The sequence below is a fragment of the Pelodiscus sinensis genome, chromosome 15 (assembly GCF_049634645.1).
Source record: "Pelodiscus sinensis isolate JC-2024 chromosome 15, ASM4963464v1, whole genome shotgun sequence".
NCBI classification, from domain to species: domain Eukaryota; kingdom Metazoa; phylum Chordata; order Testudines; family Trionychidae; genus Pelodiscus; species Pelodiscus sinensis.
The window spans coordinates 9,336,328-9,355,427 of record NC_134725.1 but is presented as its reverse complement, the minus strand read 5'-3'; the positions used below and the strand labels follow the sequence as shown (position 1 = coordinate 9,355,427).

The 19,100-nt window shown below is 41.8% G+C and overlaps 1 protein-coding gene across 1 annotated transcript in view; it reads right to left on the bottom strand.

Annotated features, from left to right (window-relative positions):
• Nucleotides 1-1,826: 1,826 nt before the first annotated feature.
• The window catches only part of GCN1 (GCN1 activator of EIF2AK4), a 69,895-nt gene continuing 52,621 nt past the window's right edge, over nucleotides 1,827-19,100 (bottom strand). The window contains exons 44-58 of the mRNA XM_075898120.1: nucleotides 18,767-18,982; nucleotides 17,110-17,274; nucleotides 16,489-16,650; nucleotides 15,950-16,042; nucleotides 15,562-15,705; nucleotides 13,973-14,242; nucleotides 13,578-13,691; nucleotides 13,163-13,393; nucleotides 12,518-12,711; nucleotides 11,865-11,979; nucleotides 10,425-10,521; nucleotides 9,426-9,574; nucleotides 8,510-8,617; nucleotides 5,725-5,943; nucleotides 1,827-2,524 (exon numbers count right to left, since the gene is read on the bottom strand). Coding sequence (XP_075754235.1) covers nucleotides 2,399-2,524; nucleotides 5,725-5,943; nucleotides 8,510-8,617; nucleotides 9,426-9,574; nucleotides 10,425-10,521; nucleotides 11,865-11,979; nucleotides 12,518-12,711; nucleotides 13,163-13,393; nucleotides 13,578-13,691; nucleotides 13,973-14,242; nucleotides 15,562-15,705; nucleotides 15,950-16,042; nucleotides 16,489-16,650; nucleotides 17,110-17,274; nucleotides 18,767-18,982 — 2,403 coding nt within the window. The 3' untranslated portion in view covers nucleotides 1,827-2,398. The remainder of the gene's footprint in view (nucleotides 2,525-5,724; nucleotides 5,944-8,509; nucleotides 8,618-9,425; nucleotides 9,575-10,424; nucleotides 10,522-11,864; nucleotides 11,980-12,517; nucleotides 12,712-13,162; nucleotides 13,394-13,577; nucleotides 13,692-13,972; nucleotides 14,243-15,561; nucleotides 15,706-15,949; nucleotides 16,043-16,488; nucleotides 16,651-17,109; nucleotides 17,275-18,766; nucleotides 18,983-19,100) is intronic.

The following is a 19,100-nucleotide window of genomic DNA, read 5'->3' as shown; positions in this document are numbered from 1 at the left end:
TCACTTTGCGGAGATAGGGTATTGGGGGGAGGGGGAGTTTGAACACGAGCATTGAAATTTTAGAACCAGTTCACTGCCTCTTAAGAAAGGCACTCATCTGAGTCACCATGCATGCCTCAGATTGAAGCAGTTCCACTGTCTCTTCCTCTTCCCAGCCCCGGCTCTGCAGAGATGGGGTACAGGGGCTGAGGGACACCCTGACTTCTGCATTTCCCTCCATCCATCACCTTCGCTCTGCACAGTTAGCAGGAGTATCCTGGGAGCTCAGTGGCAGGATGGAGCAAGGTGGGGGGAGGGCAGCTGAACACATGCTGCCAGCTGTAAGGAGGCACCTCTGCTCATCAACTGGAGAGAGATGCTTGGCAGGCTGGCTCTGGCCCACAGGCCTGATTTTGCCCATTCCAGACTTAGCCCTTTCACAGCTCTAGGGTGAATTTCACCCTTTTATAACTATGTTAATGTCATGACCATTAATCTCTCTTCATTTGAGAAACATGTAATTCATCAACTTTTAGTAAAACAAAATAAAAACATGATAGAGACTACAGTCTCCATAAGTGAGTTAGATAATTAAATTATTTAGTACACATCTCATCCTGCAGGACTCAAATCATATTATGGACACTCAAGAGGATCATTTTGTCTAACTTTTGAATCATTACACTCTTGTACAGAAAAACCCAACTCTCCAGAAAGGCCACTGAAGAGGATATTATCTTTCTATTTTAGTATCTTTTTTAAATTCCTTATTTAGTTTCAGTATTGGCCTGGCCTATATCAGGGCTACTCAACTTTGGAAGCCAGGAGGGCCACAGTGATACTTACAGCACATGCCAAGGGCTCCAACTTAAGTGCGGTTGCATATATATGCAAAAAGATAATTTTACACTGACGGGCATGCATACAAAGATTAATCATCAAGATCTTTCCTATTTACATCCCTCCCCTCTCCCCCCCCCCCCCCCCCGATCATCATGGCAGCTACAGTAGAACTGTATTAATAACCCCCATGAGATCACTCCGGATTTTATACTCAGTTAAATAACATCCATGTATGGAACTAAATACACATCTCCCTTCATCCTGATCTGAACCCATAAGCATCATTACTTCCTGAGGTGTCCAAGTGTTATCTTCATATTTCAAACAAAAATTCTTGCTTTGCATTTTTTAGGCTTTACCTGTTTATCTGATAAAATAGATGTGGTTTGTTTAATAATTCTGGAAAACACAAAAATTTCTTCTTGTCTTCCAAAAATACCTCAGCTTCCTGCTACCAGAGCTTTCTGCTTTCCCCTCTGTACATGGGGACAACCATATTGATGAACAATAAAACCTTGAAAAGCCAGATAAATAACTCTGAGATCAACAAAGATCAACAACCAAAAAAAATGTCAAGAGTCTCAAATCTTGTAAACTTTAGAACTAATCTTAATTCAGCACTGAGTGTTAGAGGTAACAATACTGAAGGCTGGTTATGTTCTACAGCTGGGCAACTGAAGATATGTTCAAGATGCATTGACCAAGAATATTGTGGGAGTCAGGGAATGAAATTATTGAGTTGGAATCAATACTTGTCAGGGGTGTTTTTATTGCATGTGTCTTGCTGTGGTTACAACCCCCTTCGCCCCCCAGCTTTTTACAATATTGGAAAGGTCTTTTGTTCATTTGCAATGTTATGTACACTAGAAACTGGATACTCCAAGTATCTTGACAAAAATGGATCAAAGAGCACATACACCAGGAGAAACCTTTTCCCATATATTTGGCACAAGATGGCTCAACATTTAGACAATATGCAAAGAAAAGCGTTTTTGTCATTAGGGTTAAATTCAAAGCCTTTATTAAACGTTCCATCTTCAAACAATCTGCATTTAATCCCCCTTTTGCATTTGAAATTGCTAAGGCTATTTTAAATAGTTGTTTTACAGGGATTTTCAGTCTTCAGAACCATCACAAGCTGCAAGATAATACACAAAACCACAACATTTTAACTTTCACAGATTTCTGTTTCCACAGCTCAAGATTTGTGGAAAAGATGAGTGTTAGCTCCTTTATTAAAGTTTTTATATATTTCTGAGAAGGAAATGGGTTTCACCCATAGCTTGATGTTCAAGACACACCTCACAATCAGCTACAACTAACTGGTATAGATTGGTATGACTGTCTCTTGCACATTCAGTTTCAAAAAGGGGACCAAATTTTCAATGGATGTGGGTCTAATTAAGGCTAGTCTGGTATATTTTTGATATTAAAATACTTCCTGGGAGCCCATTTCATAAGCCCCCCATCAGAATTAACATATTTTCAAAAATGAAAACATTTAACATTGGTTTTTGAGTTGAAATGCTGATGCAGCTGTTGGTTCAGTGTTTTGTTTTCTTCAGGATCTTAAATATCACGTCAGTATAGTTTCATCGATCTGTTCAACAGAATCGGCCTGGCTGGCAAGCTTCTTCAGAGATCTCCTGCAGCTCTCATTCAGCAGCTCTAGACTGGCAGCATCTAGGATCTTAGAGACAGACTGTGGGAAGAAGAAAATACCAATAAAAACATTCACTTCCAGTGCTAAATTAGCATTTTTCTACTTCATTCTATACAAAAAAAGCATTAACAAAATTCAGAATTTTATAGAATATATGCCAGTATATAAAGGAGAAACACTGGCCACATTTACAGTTGTATTAAAGAGAACTTTTGTAATTCTTCTCCCAAAAGATTTAATGAATAAAATTCAGTTAAGGAGTCAAATGTAAACATCTTGCTTTTCATATGTAACTGTTCTGTCTAGCTTCTTGCATTTGATGTTCTTCCTCTATTTATAACTAAACACAGGTGTGCATTTTTAATTTTTCTATCTTTAGAATTAGCGTTTCTAACAATATCCTTGGTATAACAGAGAGCAAGATTCAGGTTTAGAGACTAAATAAAACCTATTTTGGAAATATTCAACATTGCCACAAATTCTAATACAAACAGATGTGAAAACCACTGAACAAAAAGTCCTCTGCAACTGTATATTTAATTGTAATTTAGAAAGAACAGAAAAATGCCCTGAGAAACTACGGGCTTATTAATTTGTTCTCATTTGTACACAAGGTCTTAGAACACATTTTGAAAGAGAAATGAGTGGGATATAGAGGGTAAAGGGTACCTGGGATAATACACGACATGGTTTTAGAGAAGGTAAATTGTACCAGACCAACTGGATTTCTGTCTTTGAAAGCCAATATTCTAGTCAAAGGAATACAGTAGATCTAACCTACCTGGATTTCAGTAAGGCATTTGATACAGTTCCACATTAAATTGGAAAAAACAAGAATTGAAAGACAGGTAAAGAAATGATTAACGAGAAGACTACAGGCTTATTGTATGATTACCACATGCTCATCATATGATTATCATATTTAGGGTTAGGAAAGAATTTCTCTCAGTTATACTGGCAGATACTTAGGGTGTTTTTCACCTTCCTCTGTAGCATAGGACAAAGGTCACTTGTTGGTCTGAATTAGAGTAAAAGTTAGATTCTCTGAAAACTTGAAATCTTTAAAATCAAGATTTGAGGACTCCAATAACTCATCCAGAGATTATGGGTGAGATTCTGTGGCCTGGGATGTCCAGAAGTTCAGCCTAGATCAGAGGTCTTCTAAGTGTGGGGTACGTCCCTCTAGTGGAGCATAGAGGACTATCATGGAGGAGGGGGAGTTCTGCGGCAGGGCCTTGGTCAGCTCTTATGGGGGGTAGGAAGAAAACACTACCAAGTCCTTCCCAACTCTGTTCCAGTCCCACCCTCCAACCACGTCCTCAGTTACCAGTTCCTTCCATGGCCCTCTCCCCAGCTTTGGCACAGCTCCATTCACAACCCTGTGCCAGCTTTCTCTAAATCCTGTTTAATTAGCTGGTTAAACATTATGTCCAGCTGGGCTGGAGCACCCCCTACCCTGTGCTGTTCCGGCTGGGCTGGTAAACCACCCACATCCTCAGCCTTTGCCATAGCTCAGTTCCGGCCCCAGCCTTGGACCCACTCCCAAACCCATCCCTAGCTTCGGCCCCAGCATCAGCTCCCTTATCCCAGCTATGTCCTCCATCCTCATGCGCTGCAGGATGGTGATGCAGAAAGATGTAAGAGGGGTGCAACCCTCAAAGGTTTGGGGGCCACTGGACTAAATTACCTTCATAGTCCCTTCTGGCTTTAAAGTCTATGAATTTCAAAACAAAGGAAAATTCTTATACACTTATAAGCCTGTCAAAGCATTTCAACTGGTTCCACAAATTCAGACACAAGCACTAAATAAAAATAGCTTAGAGCTGGAAAAGTATTCTGGACACTGACATGCAAAGGAGTACTTCATCTATTCTACAATAGCCCCTAACTCAATTACTATAGAAATCTATATTTGAGAGAGTTCAAGAATTTATGTATCTATTTATTCAAGAAATCCTCCTAAATAGTGCGGTTCAGTGTACAGCTTCCTCTTATCATAACTTAAAGCAGGGCTGGGAAATTTCAGGCCTGGGAGTTTGCCTGGGTTCAGCCCCTCCTGAGGCTCAGTGCTCCCTCCCCAGCATTGGGGAGCCTGCACTGGTGCTGCAGCCCACTCAAGGGGCAGGAGCGCACAAATTCTCCTAAGCTGAACCACCGACTCTGCGGTGAGAGGGGAACGCGGGGAGTGTCCTTCTGCTTCTCAGTCAGGGGCCACATTAATGAGGGGTTTGGGGTTTTTTTTCCCCTCTCACTTTGTGAGTCAACAGCCCCTGACTCAAAAAAGTTTCTCCACTCAGGCTTACACCAATGCAAAGGTTTGGTCGTGCCAGGAAAGTGGGACGTGCCTGGTATGCGGTTGCTTCTCATAAAACCAAACAGAAAAGAGAATCACCAGGCAGATGAAAGCACCTCATTCAAGACTGCCCCAGACTTGAGCCTCTTCCTCTACTCCTAGATGCCATTTAGGCAAGGCAGAGGCAACTGAAGGGTCACCGCCCCGCTCAGATTTGTACACGGACATCACTAGTTGTTCCCCTTCCTCAGGGAGTGAGGGGAAAGTGCACAGTTTGCTGCATTTCTCACTGGCTAGGGAGCTCAGGGGGCAGATGAGCTATGCTCTTTGCTCTCATGCCCTGACAGGGAGAGGAAGAGCAAGCATCCCTGGTATGAATCTGGGTGGGAGAGAAGGGGAAGAGATGGGCTCTCCCACTCCTGTACACACATACTCGGTCCCCTTCCCAGGGCCCCTTCCCACTCCCCTGACTTCTACCCCCATACACCCCTTGCTGCCCTGAGACCCTCCTTAAAGACCTGAGCAATGCTGGGCAAATGTGCTAATGTTTATATGTGGATATCCCTCCTCATAATCAGCAGTATGGCAAGGGCTCACAGTATTCTGAAGGTGTGGCTATTAAATGCTGAGTACAGAAGAGGAGTTAGCTTACTGGATTTTAGTAATACATATACTACATTGCAACCATGCGTGGCCCTAAGATAGCTCAATGGAGAAATATGGAAGTGTGTTATAAGATTATTGTTCTAGGATGAAGAACTAGGTGCCCAAGGAATATTCCCCATACCCTTCTCTTCTCATCATTTGTAATATTTTAAATTGCAAGAGATTCATTTATATATTCAAAAATAAAAAGCTCCACCCCACAACAATATTTAAAACTACTCATATGCAAGACAGCACGATATGGCCTTCCATTAGGTAGGAAAGTTTTGCTTGTTCCTACCTGAAGCACTTCTTCACCCTCTCTCATTTTCAGGAGGTTAACGATGGCTTGGTCACTGTAAGCCCTCACACTGGTATTTTTGTCTTTTGTGTTGTCCAAAAGTGTTTTGAGAATTGGTTTAATTGTTTGAGGATCCATAGAGGGGAGATGATTCTTATTTGCCCACCAGATCATCTTTTCTGCAATTAACTTGATGTCACTGGATGGATTCTGGAGACACTGTAGGAGACACAAAGACATCCTTAATTTCAGATACAGCACAGGCAAATCTTCAGAGTGCTTATTTACCTTTTTGAAAGGGAAACGAAAGAATAGAAGCGCTGCTACAACTGCAGATGCTCTTCATTCTCACCACAGTACATTTCTGTTCTTTCTTATCTATCAACAAGTTTAAGCAAACGGTCACAAGCAAGTAGCCAGGACTGTAACTTGACAACAATATATCGGCTTAAAAGAAAAGTTTTGCAGCTTGTGGTGGCTGCAGGTCATGTGGTTTCCCTTCAGCTACCTCAGGAAACAATGCCCACTAGCATAGCAAAAGCTGAGAGTTTCAGTGTTACTATTAAATGCACTCTTTTGTGGTTAGTTTCCCTTTTCCAATAAAAGCATGGGAGAGGCTGAAACCTGACATCTCAGAGCAGTGGTTATGGGACACATTTACCTTTCTTTAAATGAGTTTTGCAACCTTTAATTTTGTAATGTGAATGTGACCCTTCTGGTCTTAAGAAATTTATGAGTTACTGTGAACTACACTGCTTGTATCACAAAATTCATGTTATGATGAACATCGCATCTTTACCACAGTACACTGCAATGTGTGTCACAAATTAAATGTGAGGGCTTTGAATGTCCACATTATATTTGAGAGAAGCTTAAGGGGGTAGCCGAGTTTGTTGTTTTTTTCTGTAACAGACTAATGGTCTGGTAGCACTTTATAGACTAACAAAATATGTGGATGGGATCATGAGCTTTTGTGGGCACAGCCCGCTTCTTCAGATGGCCGGAGTCATGAGTTTGGGATGTGTACACTCAAAATAAATAGGAGAGGGGAAGCAGAGGGGGGAGGGAAGAAAAAGACAGGGGGGTGGGAGACAGAGCATCCGTAAGTATCTGGAGAATGGGTACTTTGATTTTTATCTGCTTTGGTTTAAGTACCCATTCTCCAGATACTTACGGATGCTCTGTCTCCCACCCCATTTCCTTTCTGTTCCCTCCCTGCTCGCCTTCCCCTCTCCTATTTATTTTGAGTGTACACATCCCAAACTCATGACTCCGGCCACCTGAAGAAGTGGGCTGTGCCCACGAAAGCTCATGATCCCATCTACATGTTTTGTTAGTCTACAAAGTGCTACCAGACCATTTGTTGGTGGTTAGGTTTTTTTTTATATATTTGAGAGAGTTTGTCTCTCTGTTCAAGAACTCCTCCTAAATGGTAATTTAGTATACAGCTTCTTCTAACTTAAAGGTATATAAAGGTTTGGTTGTTCCAGGAAAAAGGGATTTCCTGGACTAGGATTGCTTCTCAAAACTATACAGAAGAGAGACAGAATCACCAGGCAGGTGAAAGGTGCTGGCTGGGTTCCTCCACCCCCATTTGGGACTGCCCCAGCCCTGAGCCTCCAGATTCATATGAAGACATTGCTAACTGTGACCTTTCATTAGGGAGAAAAGAGAAAGTACACAATTTGCTGCAATGCTCACACTGGCTGAGGAGCGCAAGGGGTAGATAAACTGCACTTTGCTCTCACTCCCTGACAGGGACAGGAAGGGGAAGATCGGGGAGAGAGCGGTTGCTCTCTACCCTGGCCCTACACATACAGCGTCCTCTTCTTCACTCCCCAACCCTAACTCCTGCACCCTCCCATATCAACAGCTCCCTGCCCTGTTCCTCTCTTTATGGACCTGAATAACACCAGATAAACGTGCTTGTATTTTATAAATAGGCTTTCACATAACAAGAGCTGCTTTGAAGCCAATGTGCTCTATATCATGTGGTTCAGATTTTTTAATTTAAAAAAAAAAAAATTAAGCCCTGAAAATAAAAATAAATTATTTTATTTCCAATTAAAGGTGACTGGAAATGAATTAGTCTTGTGCCTTCTTCAGTTTTTTGCTTCTTTTATGATGTATGAACAAATCCTGAGAAGCTTTTTTCAATGAAAATGGACAAGAAGGTTTCTGCTTGTTTTTTCACAATAGAAATTCAGCAACTGCCTACCTGATAAAAAAGGGTGACACGTCAAGAGACTGAAACCAGAGCAACGGAGAGGGAAAGAGATTTTTAGACTTATTAGAACTCTGGTTTGCCTGAGTGATTTTTGTTAACATCTATTTAACTTCAGTGACTAACACTGTAGAGAAAAGAGATTTTCTTATTAAAAAAACAGGCATGCAAAGAAAGGCCTGAAAAACTGAAAAACATAGGTAGAACTGTGGCAAAACCAGGGAAGAAGAGAGTTGATGTCCTATATATTTCCAAGGTTAAAAAAAGACACATATTTAGATGGGAAAAAAATAACACTCTCAAGTTTTCCTCGTCCAATAAAAGCAGCAGCAAAAAAAATGACACAAACACCATTTCTCTTTTATTTACTCCTTGAAAAGTCACATCATTATTGCAACATGTATATTGTTAAAACCAGTACTGAGATTTTACTGACCAAACTATCAAATGGCCAATGACCTCGTGCAACTGAGGTCAAATACACGTCACATTCCATTGGCTAAGATCACTGCAGAACAGTTCAGGGAGCAAAAACCTTAAAGGATGAATTCCTGGTCTCACCTTAATAAAGAGGTTGATGAGTTTGGGGGGCAGATTTCCTCCTTCTGCTTCTATGTGGTATTTCATAAGAAAGCCCATCCCTCTGATACCACTAACTGCAATAGGGATCTGCAGCATAAACACAACCAGGGCACTTCCGTTGTTATAATTATTACAGTAGCCGTGTATTAATGTTCACATGCACAAAGTAAGAGACAGTCCCTGCCTTGAAGAGCTTACAGTCTGACAGATAGAATGAAGGGAGGAGAAACAGAGGCACAGAGATGTCAGATGCCTTCTGCAAGGTCATACAGCAGGTCATTAGAATAGAAACCATATATCTAGAGTCACACTGCCTCTCAAAGCTAAACATGCACAACTATTACCTTATCTTTCCTAAACATAAATTAGCCACACCATGATGGTCCGCCTAGATACAGACATTCTTCATAAGATGAAAGAGCCCCTCATTCCTAGTAATTAGCCCAAACATGTACACTTATCATAGGAGGCTCAGACAGTTATTTGTTCATAATGAAAACTGCTTCAGCAACTGAAATCACTTTCACTAAAGCAAGTTTTCAAGAAAAAGAAATGAGATTGTATCTGAAATGCTTTCCAAACATTCTCTGGTTTCAGCACATACTCTGAAGTAGTATGAAATGTTAAATGCAGACAATCAGAAACCCTTTCAACAACTTGCACTCAATCACACGCTAACCACTTCCACGGACAGCTGAAATCAGATGCAAATCAGAATAATCAGATCACAAGGTCAAAACTGCGTCGCTGTTCATGGTCCATTCATCAGAGCGTGCTTGAGGGTTGTCCCTGTTTTGCTGTATCGCACTACGAGCCTGCAAAGCTTTAAGCTATTTACAATGGAACAGACAGAGCTCTTGAAAAATGCTCTGTATGGCCTTCAGATAGTGCTTACCCTGTCTGCTGTGGCATTGCTGAGGATCCTCTCCTGAACACTGTTATAGTATTTGGGGGCACATAGTCTGCTGGGAGCTACCTTTATAGCTACAGAGAGTGCCAGGCTCTGACCATGTCTCACCATCCAGTCAATCCCAGAGACATCCGCTGCAAGATGGAGAGAGCAATATTGAGCCTACCCAGTATAACGGATATAAATTAATTTTGCCAGGCTGATGTTCATCTCTGCTTTCATAAAAATAAACAAACCCTTTCAACACCTTCAAGAGCTCTATGCAAACTAACATTTAAACCCCACACTTATACGATGTAAGACCCTTTTTGCAGCCAGGGAAACTGGAACAAAGAAGTGACTTATCTAAAGGTTACAAAATAAGTCTGTGGCATAACTGGCAATAAATTTAGCAGTTCCTGGTTCCCAGCCGTGTGCTCATCCCATCGCCTCTGATCATCTCAACCAGGTTTTATTCTCTGACATGTAACAACTTTAAAATGTGCAGGATTGTGAAATAATTAGCGAAGCTACAATTTTTGAATGAAATAAACACATTTGCCACCAATTCATAGATTGATAGCTAGATTCCCATTTTAACATGCGATAGTAATGTCCACTAATCATTCCTTAAGAATTAATGTTTCTGCAAAAAACCAGGACAAAGGAATTAACTCTTCAAGAGCAATTACAAATGTCAGGGCATTAGTATTTCACTAGATTTCAATGTTATAGCCAATGAAAGACAAGAAATGGCAGCTGCTTCAAAGCTTTCTATAAAACATTATTTTTACAATACACAGGTTCCTAACCTTTTGGGTCTGCTGTATCACACGCTAGACCCAATAGAGGCTCAGCATTAAATATCTAGAATACAAGTCTGGGAACAGTGGTTGAAAAGTGCTACTCTATATTATTCAAGTATCTTTTCCACAGATTAATATTTTATAATTAATAAAGCTTGCTGTTTATTTCAGAATGCATTTATAACTCTGTTACACATACCCAATAAGTGTTGCTGGAGAATAGCGCTAAGCTCTTCTTCTGACAGAAAGGCGCACAACTCTGCTAGACAGCCAGCTGATGCCATGCGGGTAGCATCCTAAAATTGAAAGGAGGAAACAGGAAAAGATTAGAAGACACAGACAATTTCCACTGGGAAGGCCAAGTGACAAAAGTAGCTATGAAACAAAAGAGCGCAAAGGAAAATGAAGATTTCACGACCAGTTCCCCACCTTCCCCATTTCTTGATTTCAGTCAGCTCCAAGTTTTCTTGTACACAGTATCGGAATTTAAAATCAAGCCCACGGCCAAAATGATCAGCTCGTGCAGCGTGTAGCACTACTGATTTGATGTAGTCTATTTTCTAGACGCAAAATGTCTAGAAAAAGGGAAGAATATTACCATATAGAGGTTATCTATACTGACTGAGATGTTAAGACTACACATATGCTTTTACACTGCAGCTACCACATCTCCTACTTATGGCTAATGATGAGTAGTTTTTAGCTGCCTCAAACAAACATGTTAGCGAGGAATAGAAGGGCAAACACACAAAGAAGCCAAGGAAACACTAATTTCACAGAATTTAAGAGTTACAATAGACTGATCAGGGAAGTATCTTATTTTTGGATAAAATGCGCTTTTCAATCAACATACTCTAAGGTGTTGAAGCAATTTCAGTTTTACAAATTTAAGTTCCATTTAGTGAAAAATGCATAGCTTCAGCCTTTATATAAGCTCTCTTTCCACTGTATTATTAGTAACTCCTCCACAGAGTTATTTTAGGAAACAATTCTGTTAGAAAGCTCAGAGTTTAAATTAAAAAACACACACACCTAGTGTGCACAAGATAGGAATGAAATAGTATAGTCGATTAACCGATAAGCAAAAGCTTACTAGTTAATGTTATGGACTACACACATTTATTCCCCTCCATGCCTCTCTCCCCCCCTAGCCAATAAATTTTTTAGCAGGCTGGCCCCTATTGCTCCTCTGCATTTAAAGTGTATTACGAGCTAGGCAGGCAGGCAGCCCAGCTCAGCTCAGTTTGGACTTATGCTGAGTCCTGGAGCTCAGACACCTCCTCCACACCCCGACAGGGGCTGCAGCCACCTCGCACTGCTTCCTGTGTATCAGAAGCAGCAGCATGGGGAGACAGGCAGCCAGTCTGTGAGGGGAGCTGGTTTTTAAACTAGCTCTCCTTGTGGACTAGCTCCCTCTTGACTCTCCATGCTACAGCCTCTGACAGAAAAGCAGCACTGCGGGGTGGCAAGGGGCTCCTTGGGAGTGGGGCCGGAGCACACTGATGGTTGGCCCTGCCCCTGGGGACTATAGAATAGTCGAGTAACTGATAAGAATTCATGAGGTTACTCGACTAGTCAATTAATTGATATCTAACGTCCCTAGCACCAGATATCCCCCAGGAGCACTTTGCTACAATACCTCATCGTGGCCCAGCATTCCCAGTAGCACTAGGGTGATGTTCTTCCTAATCGTTGCATCCACTTTAGCACCAGCTCCTTGTGTTACAAATCGTAAAGCTTGCAGCATGGTGTCTCTGTAGTGAACAACTACAAGTTACAATTCAAGGCTGCAATTTCCGTATCTCTCCCCCTCCCCCCACCCCCGTACACAGAATATCAAAGAAGAACCAGGAACTGGCTGCCAAAAACCGATTCGCATACACAATGATTAGCACAAGGGTGAGTGTGCCTAAATTTGAAGGGCTTCTCCAATGGCAGGAACCATCAGCACCAAGCAATGCCTGCACTGGTACATATCAGGTTGTCATTCTTACTGCTGAGAAGGACCTTGGACCGTTCACAAAGAGGAAAAATCTCCAGGAGGACATTCATTTCTTAACGAGTTGTACATTTCACTGATAGGTAGACTTGGAACTAGGAAAATATCATGTCCATAGGGAGAGTAACAAATGCTACATAGGGAACAAACTTTGGAGTCTTTCACAGTATTCATATAATCTTGGCATCTGCTCCAAAATTAGATAATCTCTGTTGTTCTTAAAAACTATTAAAGGTGCCTTCCTTCCCATTACTGCCAAACACTTCATGCCCTGTCCATTTTCCACAGCTTACCTGATGCCAGATTCCCCACTGGAACGGATTCCATTCAACAGCTCAATAAAAAGAGGATCCACCTTAATATGGATGGCAATCAATTTACCAAGAGCATCGGCAGCCTTAAGGCGGACAGTGCGGTTTGAATCTTGTAGCGCTTTTGTGAAGGTAGTCTGTAGCTGAGGCAGGAATGGTTTCAGGGCAATCCCAACCTGTGCAGACATAGATTTGGGAAGGAATCACACGTACACAGATGTGAAACAAAAACTAAAAAGGCAAAATCTGAAGAAAAAAGTGTGGTATGACTATAGCACTTAGCTAGAATGATAAAATCAGCACTTGTTCAAATCTCCCACCCAGATAAAGAATTTCCCTATCATAGGTAAAAAATGGGAAAACCATGCAAGGACTGAATTCCGTTGTCATAAAGCAGAGAATTACACATTTAGGTCTGTACTTGGTTTACTTTCATGGTTTCTTCATTAAGTTAGCTATAAGGAGACATCACTGAAGATTTTCACACCTATGACGAGTTTTCTTTATAACTAAAGATGGTACAGAAAAGCCCAGTGGGACTTAGTTAGAGAAGGTTAGCAAATCTGGAGAGTTCTGAGTTGACAAAAAGGAAATACAAAGCAGTTGACCAGTGGTTTGGAATCTTACCTTGGCCAACAGAAGGCTTAATGTTTCAAGCAAAGCCACCTTGACATTCCAACTGAACCGATCTCCCAAGATCCGAATAAGAGGTCCAGTAATGCTCACAACAGAGGGCTTTAGGGCTTCTGCAGAGGTCAGTTTGATAACCAGTCCTAAGGCCTTTGCAGCTTCCTCTTTCTGCTCTGGGTTACCGGTTAGAACTCCCTCCCGCAGCACCGGAAGAATAGAAGTCACTCCCTGTCACAGGAATCACAAAAGAAAACTGGGCTCAAGTTAAGTCTCTACACCTAAAAGTTTAGAATGCCCCAGTATTACAATATTTTGAGAGCTACAAAAAAAAGCACATAAACGAGGTAACTGGAAAGACATGACAGTATTATTGTGGTAAATCACGGCTCCACACTCCATACTGATCATGTACCTTCTTCGGAATACAGAATCCTGGCATGTGTTCTCCTTTGGCCTCATTCCCCACCATACGAATATCCCTGTGTAGATCCTCAATGAGGGCCAGCTGGTTTCCAGCATCTAATTTCTGTAAAAGTGAGAGAGGGCAAAGACTGTGTAACAGCACATTAATCACCTCAATTTCTGAATTCTTCTCATGTTTGCCAAGAGACAAGCCACTCATTTAAGTCCCCATGACCTTTCACCCATATTACTAAAATATAGTGGAGTTCTTAGTCCTTAAATACTACAGTCTTTGCAACAAAACCTCATTTTCAGTGAAAACAGAGTGTTTTCTTGTAGGAGAATTTGAACAAGCCCATTCCCTCCCAGCCTGTATCACTGCAACAGCCCTGCCCCATATCTCACCTTGGTGATGGAATTGAGAGCATCCCAGCTTTCATTCAGAACCACAGGGTTGGTATCATTAAAAAGTCTGATCAAGCCTGAGACCAGGTTCCTGAGATGGGCAGTGCAGTCTGCTTTTGATTTGGAGCAGTAGATGTTTAAAATTACAGCTGCTGCCTGCCTCATTCCCACCTCAGTGCTGCGAGTGGCTTCTAATAGATCTTCAATGATAATTCTCTGCCCGGCATCATCTTCCACAGACAGGATTACAGCCTGGCAGTTAGCCATTTCCTAAAAAGTCAGAATGATCTTCATGTTAACTTTCAACCAGAATAAAAGCCGCACATGCCTTAAGGTTTCATGCTGTTGTCCCTACAGACCATTATCCTCCAAGATATATTGTTAATTACTGTTCATGGAAACTAATCAAATCACCATCTTGTTGTCCATCTTGAGCCCAAATCAATTTCTTATTGGCTAGAAATTAATTTTAACCATGGATTGTCCTCTTTAATGATAATGCAGGGCATAAACTAAGGATGAAACACCATTTTTGAAAGATGGAGAGGTGAGTACCAGGTAGATTCACTCTAAACCTAAGAACTGCCCACACTTTGCCCAACTAAGAAGCTACATAGGTAGCTTCCAAAGAGCCACAGGACAACACTTAAATTACATAAAATAAGTGTGGTTGCATTTTGCTCCATCTTCAGCACAGAGGTCCAGGATCACTGGCCCTTGGCACGCACTATTTCAGCTTGATCCAAGCAGTTCCATGGTCTTTCTCATCCTACCAAAGGGAATGTCAACTATTTAGAGAGCCCCACGGCAATTTCTGTGCTAGGAGACTGAAAGATCTGTTATCGGACAACGAAGAGTAGGCAATGAACCCATCACTTTAGCTTGATGTAACTAAATATTAGACAGACAAAACCAATCAACTCATAGGACAGAAACACTCTGGACTCTGCAGATTAGATAGTTTTGAAATCACATGAAACAGTATAGATATAGAGCCCCAATCAGTAAGAACTGTAAGAAAACGAATATATTTTTCTCTCTCATCTAATACCCCCGTTTTCTAAGATTACAAATAGATCCAATTGACTGGATACACTCCTGGCCAAAAACATTTAGGTTCAGATAGTCTAAATTTCCCAACCCGATATACTATTCAGTCAAGGGGATAATGAATTGACTTCAGATGTACAGTAAACTTCCGATAATCCGGCACCTTTAGGACCCAGGGGGTGCCGGATTATCAGATTTGCCGGACTATCAGAAGGGGGGGGCTATGAAGGGCCTGGGGTGGGTGGGGATGCCACTCCAGACCCCTCACAGCCCCCCCTTCTGATAGTCCGGCTCTGTCCCAGGCGACCCCGATTCAGTTTCAGCTGGTCAGTTTCACAAGTGGCTGAATCGGGGAAGCTGCGGGCAGAGCAGCTCCAATGGTCCGGCTGCCCGGAGCACTTCCGGGTTCCTGATGGTGCCGGATCATCAGGAGTGACTGACTATCAGATGCTGGACCATTGGAGTTTTACTGTACTATCCATTTATCTAACAACACTGAAACATTGTTTATAACTGAACTTATCAAAAGATGAACTTACCAGCTGTTCATCGGTGGTGCCCAGCTTCTCTTTCAGTGCAGACATCATAGCAGGCAGAATTACACCTAGATGCCGTGTCAGAGCATCACCTGCCACGGATGAAAGGAATGCTAGCACTCTGGTGTTTACAGGAGGAGAAATTAGCTAAAGGAAACAAGGAGAAGCAACAGGATTTTATTCGATTAAGACTTTTCAAAAGAAGGCCCACGTAATAACCAGGAACAGTCAATACTTAATCATGGGTCCATCAGAACCCAAATTACAGTTCATGCTTCTGGCAAGTCGTCTGGGCAAAGTTTAAAAATGTTTTCCCCCATTTTTGAACATTGGCGCAGAGGCAAAAAGAAATAAAACAGCCTCCAAAGTTTAGATGTGTTATGAAACATACCTTTGGCACCAAGTAAGGCAACACCACACGGCTCTTAACAGCCATAACTTGCTTAAGACCATCCAGAGCAAAGTCGGCTGTCTCTTCAGAATCCTACAGAGAGTATGGGAGTTAGCCAGCTTGCCTTAAAAACTATCTCTGACACAGCAAACGACACTCAGATTCAAGTGACAATCTGTGGGATAATCAGATAACTGACACCTCTGTAAGTCATTCCACCTGGGGCTCTCTCAAAGCCTTTTTCAGATACTTAATCAAGACTCCCTCTCAGGTTGAGAAGAATCTCCATAGTGATGCACAGAGGTTAAGAGACTTCCAAAATAACAGTGGAGACCTGTAGTAGGCCCAGAAGAGTTCCCAGAGATGGTCCCACTCTTAGTCCTATACATTAGCTACAAGACCATTTCCTTCTCTTCTTACAGGGATAAAATGAAATCATTAGTATGGTGACCTTTCCCTAGCATTAGGTCAATTCCTCATTCAGCCTGTAGCAAGAATTTCAAAACTTATCCTACTATGAGACTTCTGAACACACATACCAGCTGCTTCAACAAAAATGGCAGGATGTCTTCAAGTGCCTGGTATCCAATTGTTGAGTGCAGCTGTTCAAAGGTTTTAGCTGCAGCTTCCCTGACTTCTTCCAGAGGATCACACAGAGCTTTTCTCACTGTAGGAACTAGGGACTCTGAGAAGAACAGCACCTATAAGATATATAGATACAGTTACAGGACTTGTTCATGGCAACTAGAGCATAGCTACACCTAGACACAACAGCTAGGAATTCATGGATTACACAACAGAAAATAAATTTCACTTTACTCAAAATTAATTGATGGAAATTATAGATGGATTGGATTAATTTGTGTGAAAATCTGTAACATCCATAATGAGCTAGATTAATTTTAAAAGATGTTTTCAACTTTACTACTCATAATCTGAAGACGGACTGCACAATTTTAAGACTGACAATCACAGACATATTTTCATATATATATATAAAATAATGTATGCTTTCATCTGGACAAGTTCCAATTAGTTAGAAGACCTGAAATTCAGTTCCTTTTATGGCAATTCATAAAGCAAGTTTGCTGCGTCTTCATCCCTTAACTTCAAGGCACAGGCTAAGGAGTTTTAAATGTCCCCTCTGGAATTAAACTTACTGCATCCCTGCTGGTGGACTTCATGATCTCACTCAAACCAATGCAGACACCTTGCCGCTCATCACTCTTCTCTGACCTCAAGCCCTCTTCTAGGATAGGGATGATTTCTGGAAGGATCTTCTCTCCCAACTTTCGAACAAGATCTCCCAGCGTTCGTGCTGCAACCTGAGCCCAATAATCATGAACAGAGTCACTCTGAACAGTTATCACAAGCAACTAGCTAGGACGTGTTAACCCCAAACTAAACTAGAACACTCCATTGCAACTAGTGAAAAATCTAAGGTACAAGTTGAACCTCTCTGGTCCGGCATTATTTCAGTTAGCCGAATGTCCACTTACCCTGGGTGTAGCTAAGTTTCTCATGGTCCCAGTTTGTTTACAGCCACCAGTCCGTGTTCTCAGTGTTCTGTGCTGTTATTTAGCTCTAATTTGCTCCTAAATGTCTTCTAAGAGCCCAGTAAACAGTGGAAATGTTGCTAATGTTACTAGACAATTATGACCTCCTAGGTTCAGCAAATTCTCTAGTTTGGCATTGCTCAGGTCTCAAGGGTGCTGGACTAAAGAGTTTCAACCTGTAGTTATGTCCCTCAGAGCATCAGAGTGTTTCAGACAAATACAGACTGCATCTAGACACAGTGTACACTCATTACATACAGTCCATACTGTCACGCCATATAGTATATCCATGTGCATATTTTCAAATCCCTTTAAACTTTAAGAGTAAAAACATCTGAAATGAGGATGTACGATATCAGATAATTGAATAGTTGTGTAACTGCCCAAAATATTGTCAGTTACACGACTATTTGAAAGTTCCCAGAGGCAGAGCTGGCAGCTAGGGAGCTCCTAGCCCCACTCCCAGAGAGACTTCTCCCTCCCCACAATGCTACCTCTGTATCAGAGGCAGCAGCATGAGGTGACAGGGAGACCTGGTTCATGAGGGGAGCCAGCTTAAAAGATACCATCTCCCCATGAGAACTGGCTACCTGCCGCCCTGTACTGCTGCCTCTGATACAGAGGCAGCAGGACCGGGTGGCAGTAATCCCTGTCTGTGGAAGGGTCCACGCTCAATATAGATAGAGAGATGCAGCAGCACAGAAGGGATGGGGGGAGAGGCAGAGAGGGAAGACGGATCTGGTGCTTGTGGAGAGCTGACTTTTAAGCTAGCTCCTTACGGGCACCGGCTCCTACATCTTCTGATACCAAGGCAGCAAGGGGGAGAATGTGTGCAATGGTTAAGATTAATTGATAAGCCAATGCTTATTGGCTAATCGTATGACTATCCGATGACATCCCTATCGGAAAACCCATCATTTCAACTTCTTAGCCACATGAAACTTAATGACTGTCGTGATTTTTTAAGACTCTATTTGTTGTACTCTTATATGCCACATTTTATCCATAAGCAAGTGTTCACAGCAGAGTTAGTGATCAGTGAAGGTAGGAACACAGCTATGAAAAGGGATGTTTAAAAGAATATTTATTTCACCAAAACTGCTTTGAATAAGCGGGCTGTGAACAGAAGAGACCCATGTGTATTTAAGAACTTTAAGTTAATGGTAGCTTTGGGGCGGCTTATTCAAATATTAACCACATTCATCAAACACCAGTTATGTTCACAGTAACCATTAGAGTACCACATGTGCAGAACTCTTACCGTTCTCTTGTCTGCACAAGTACTGGCCAAGAACCCCAACAGAAGACTAAAAAGGGTTGGTAAAATTTCACGTAGTGTGCGAGGTGTATTTGAGACCACAATTTTCCAGACGTGCAAGGATGCCTGACGAACTACGAGCTGTGTGTCTGATCGACCCATGTACAGACCTGCCAGAACTCTGTTTCGCCGTTCCACACCAAGAGCAGTAATAATGGCCTGAAATAAATACAGGGAAACCAATGAAGCCAAGACTGGACTTTTCACCGGAAAAAAAATGTGAAGAAGTACTGCTAAGATCAAGGTCACTCCACAAAAAGGAACACAGCAACAGACA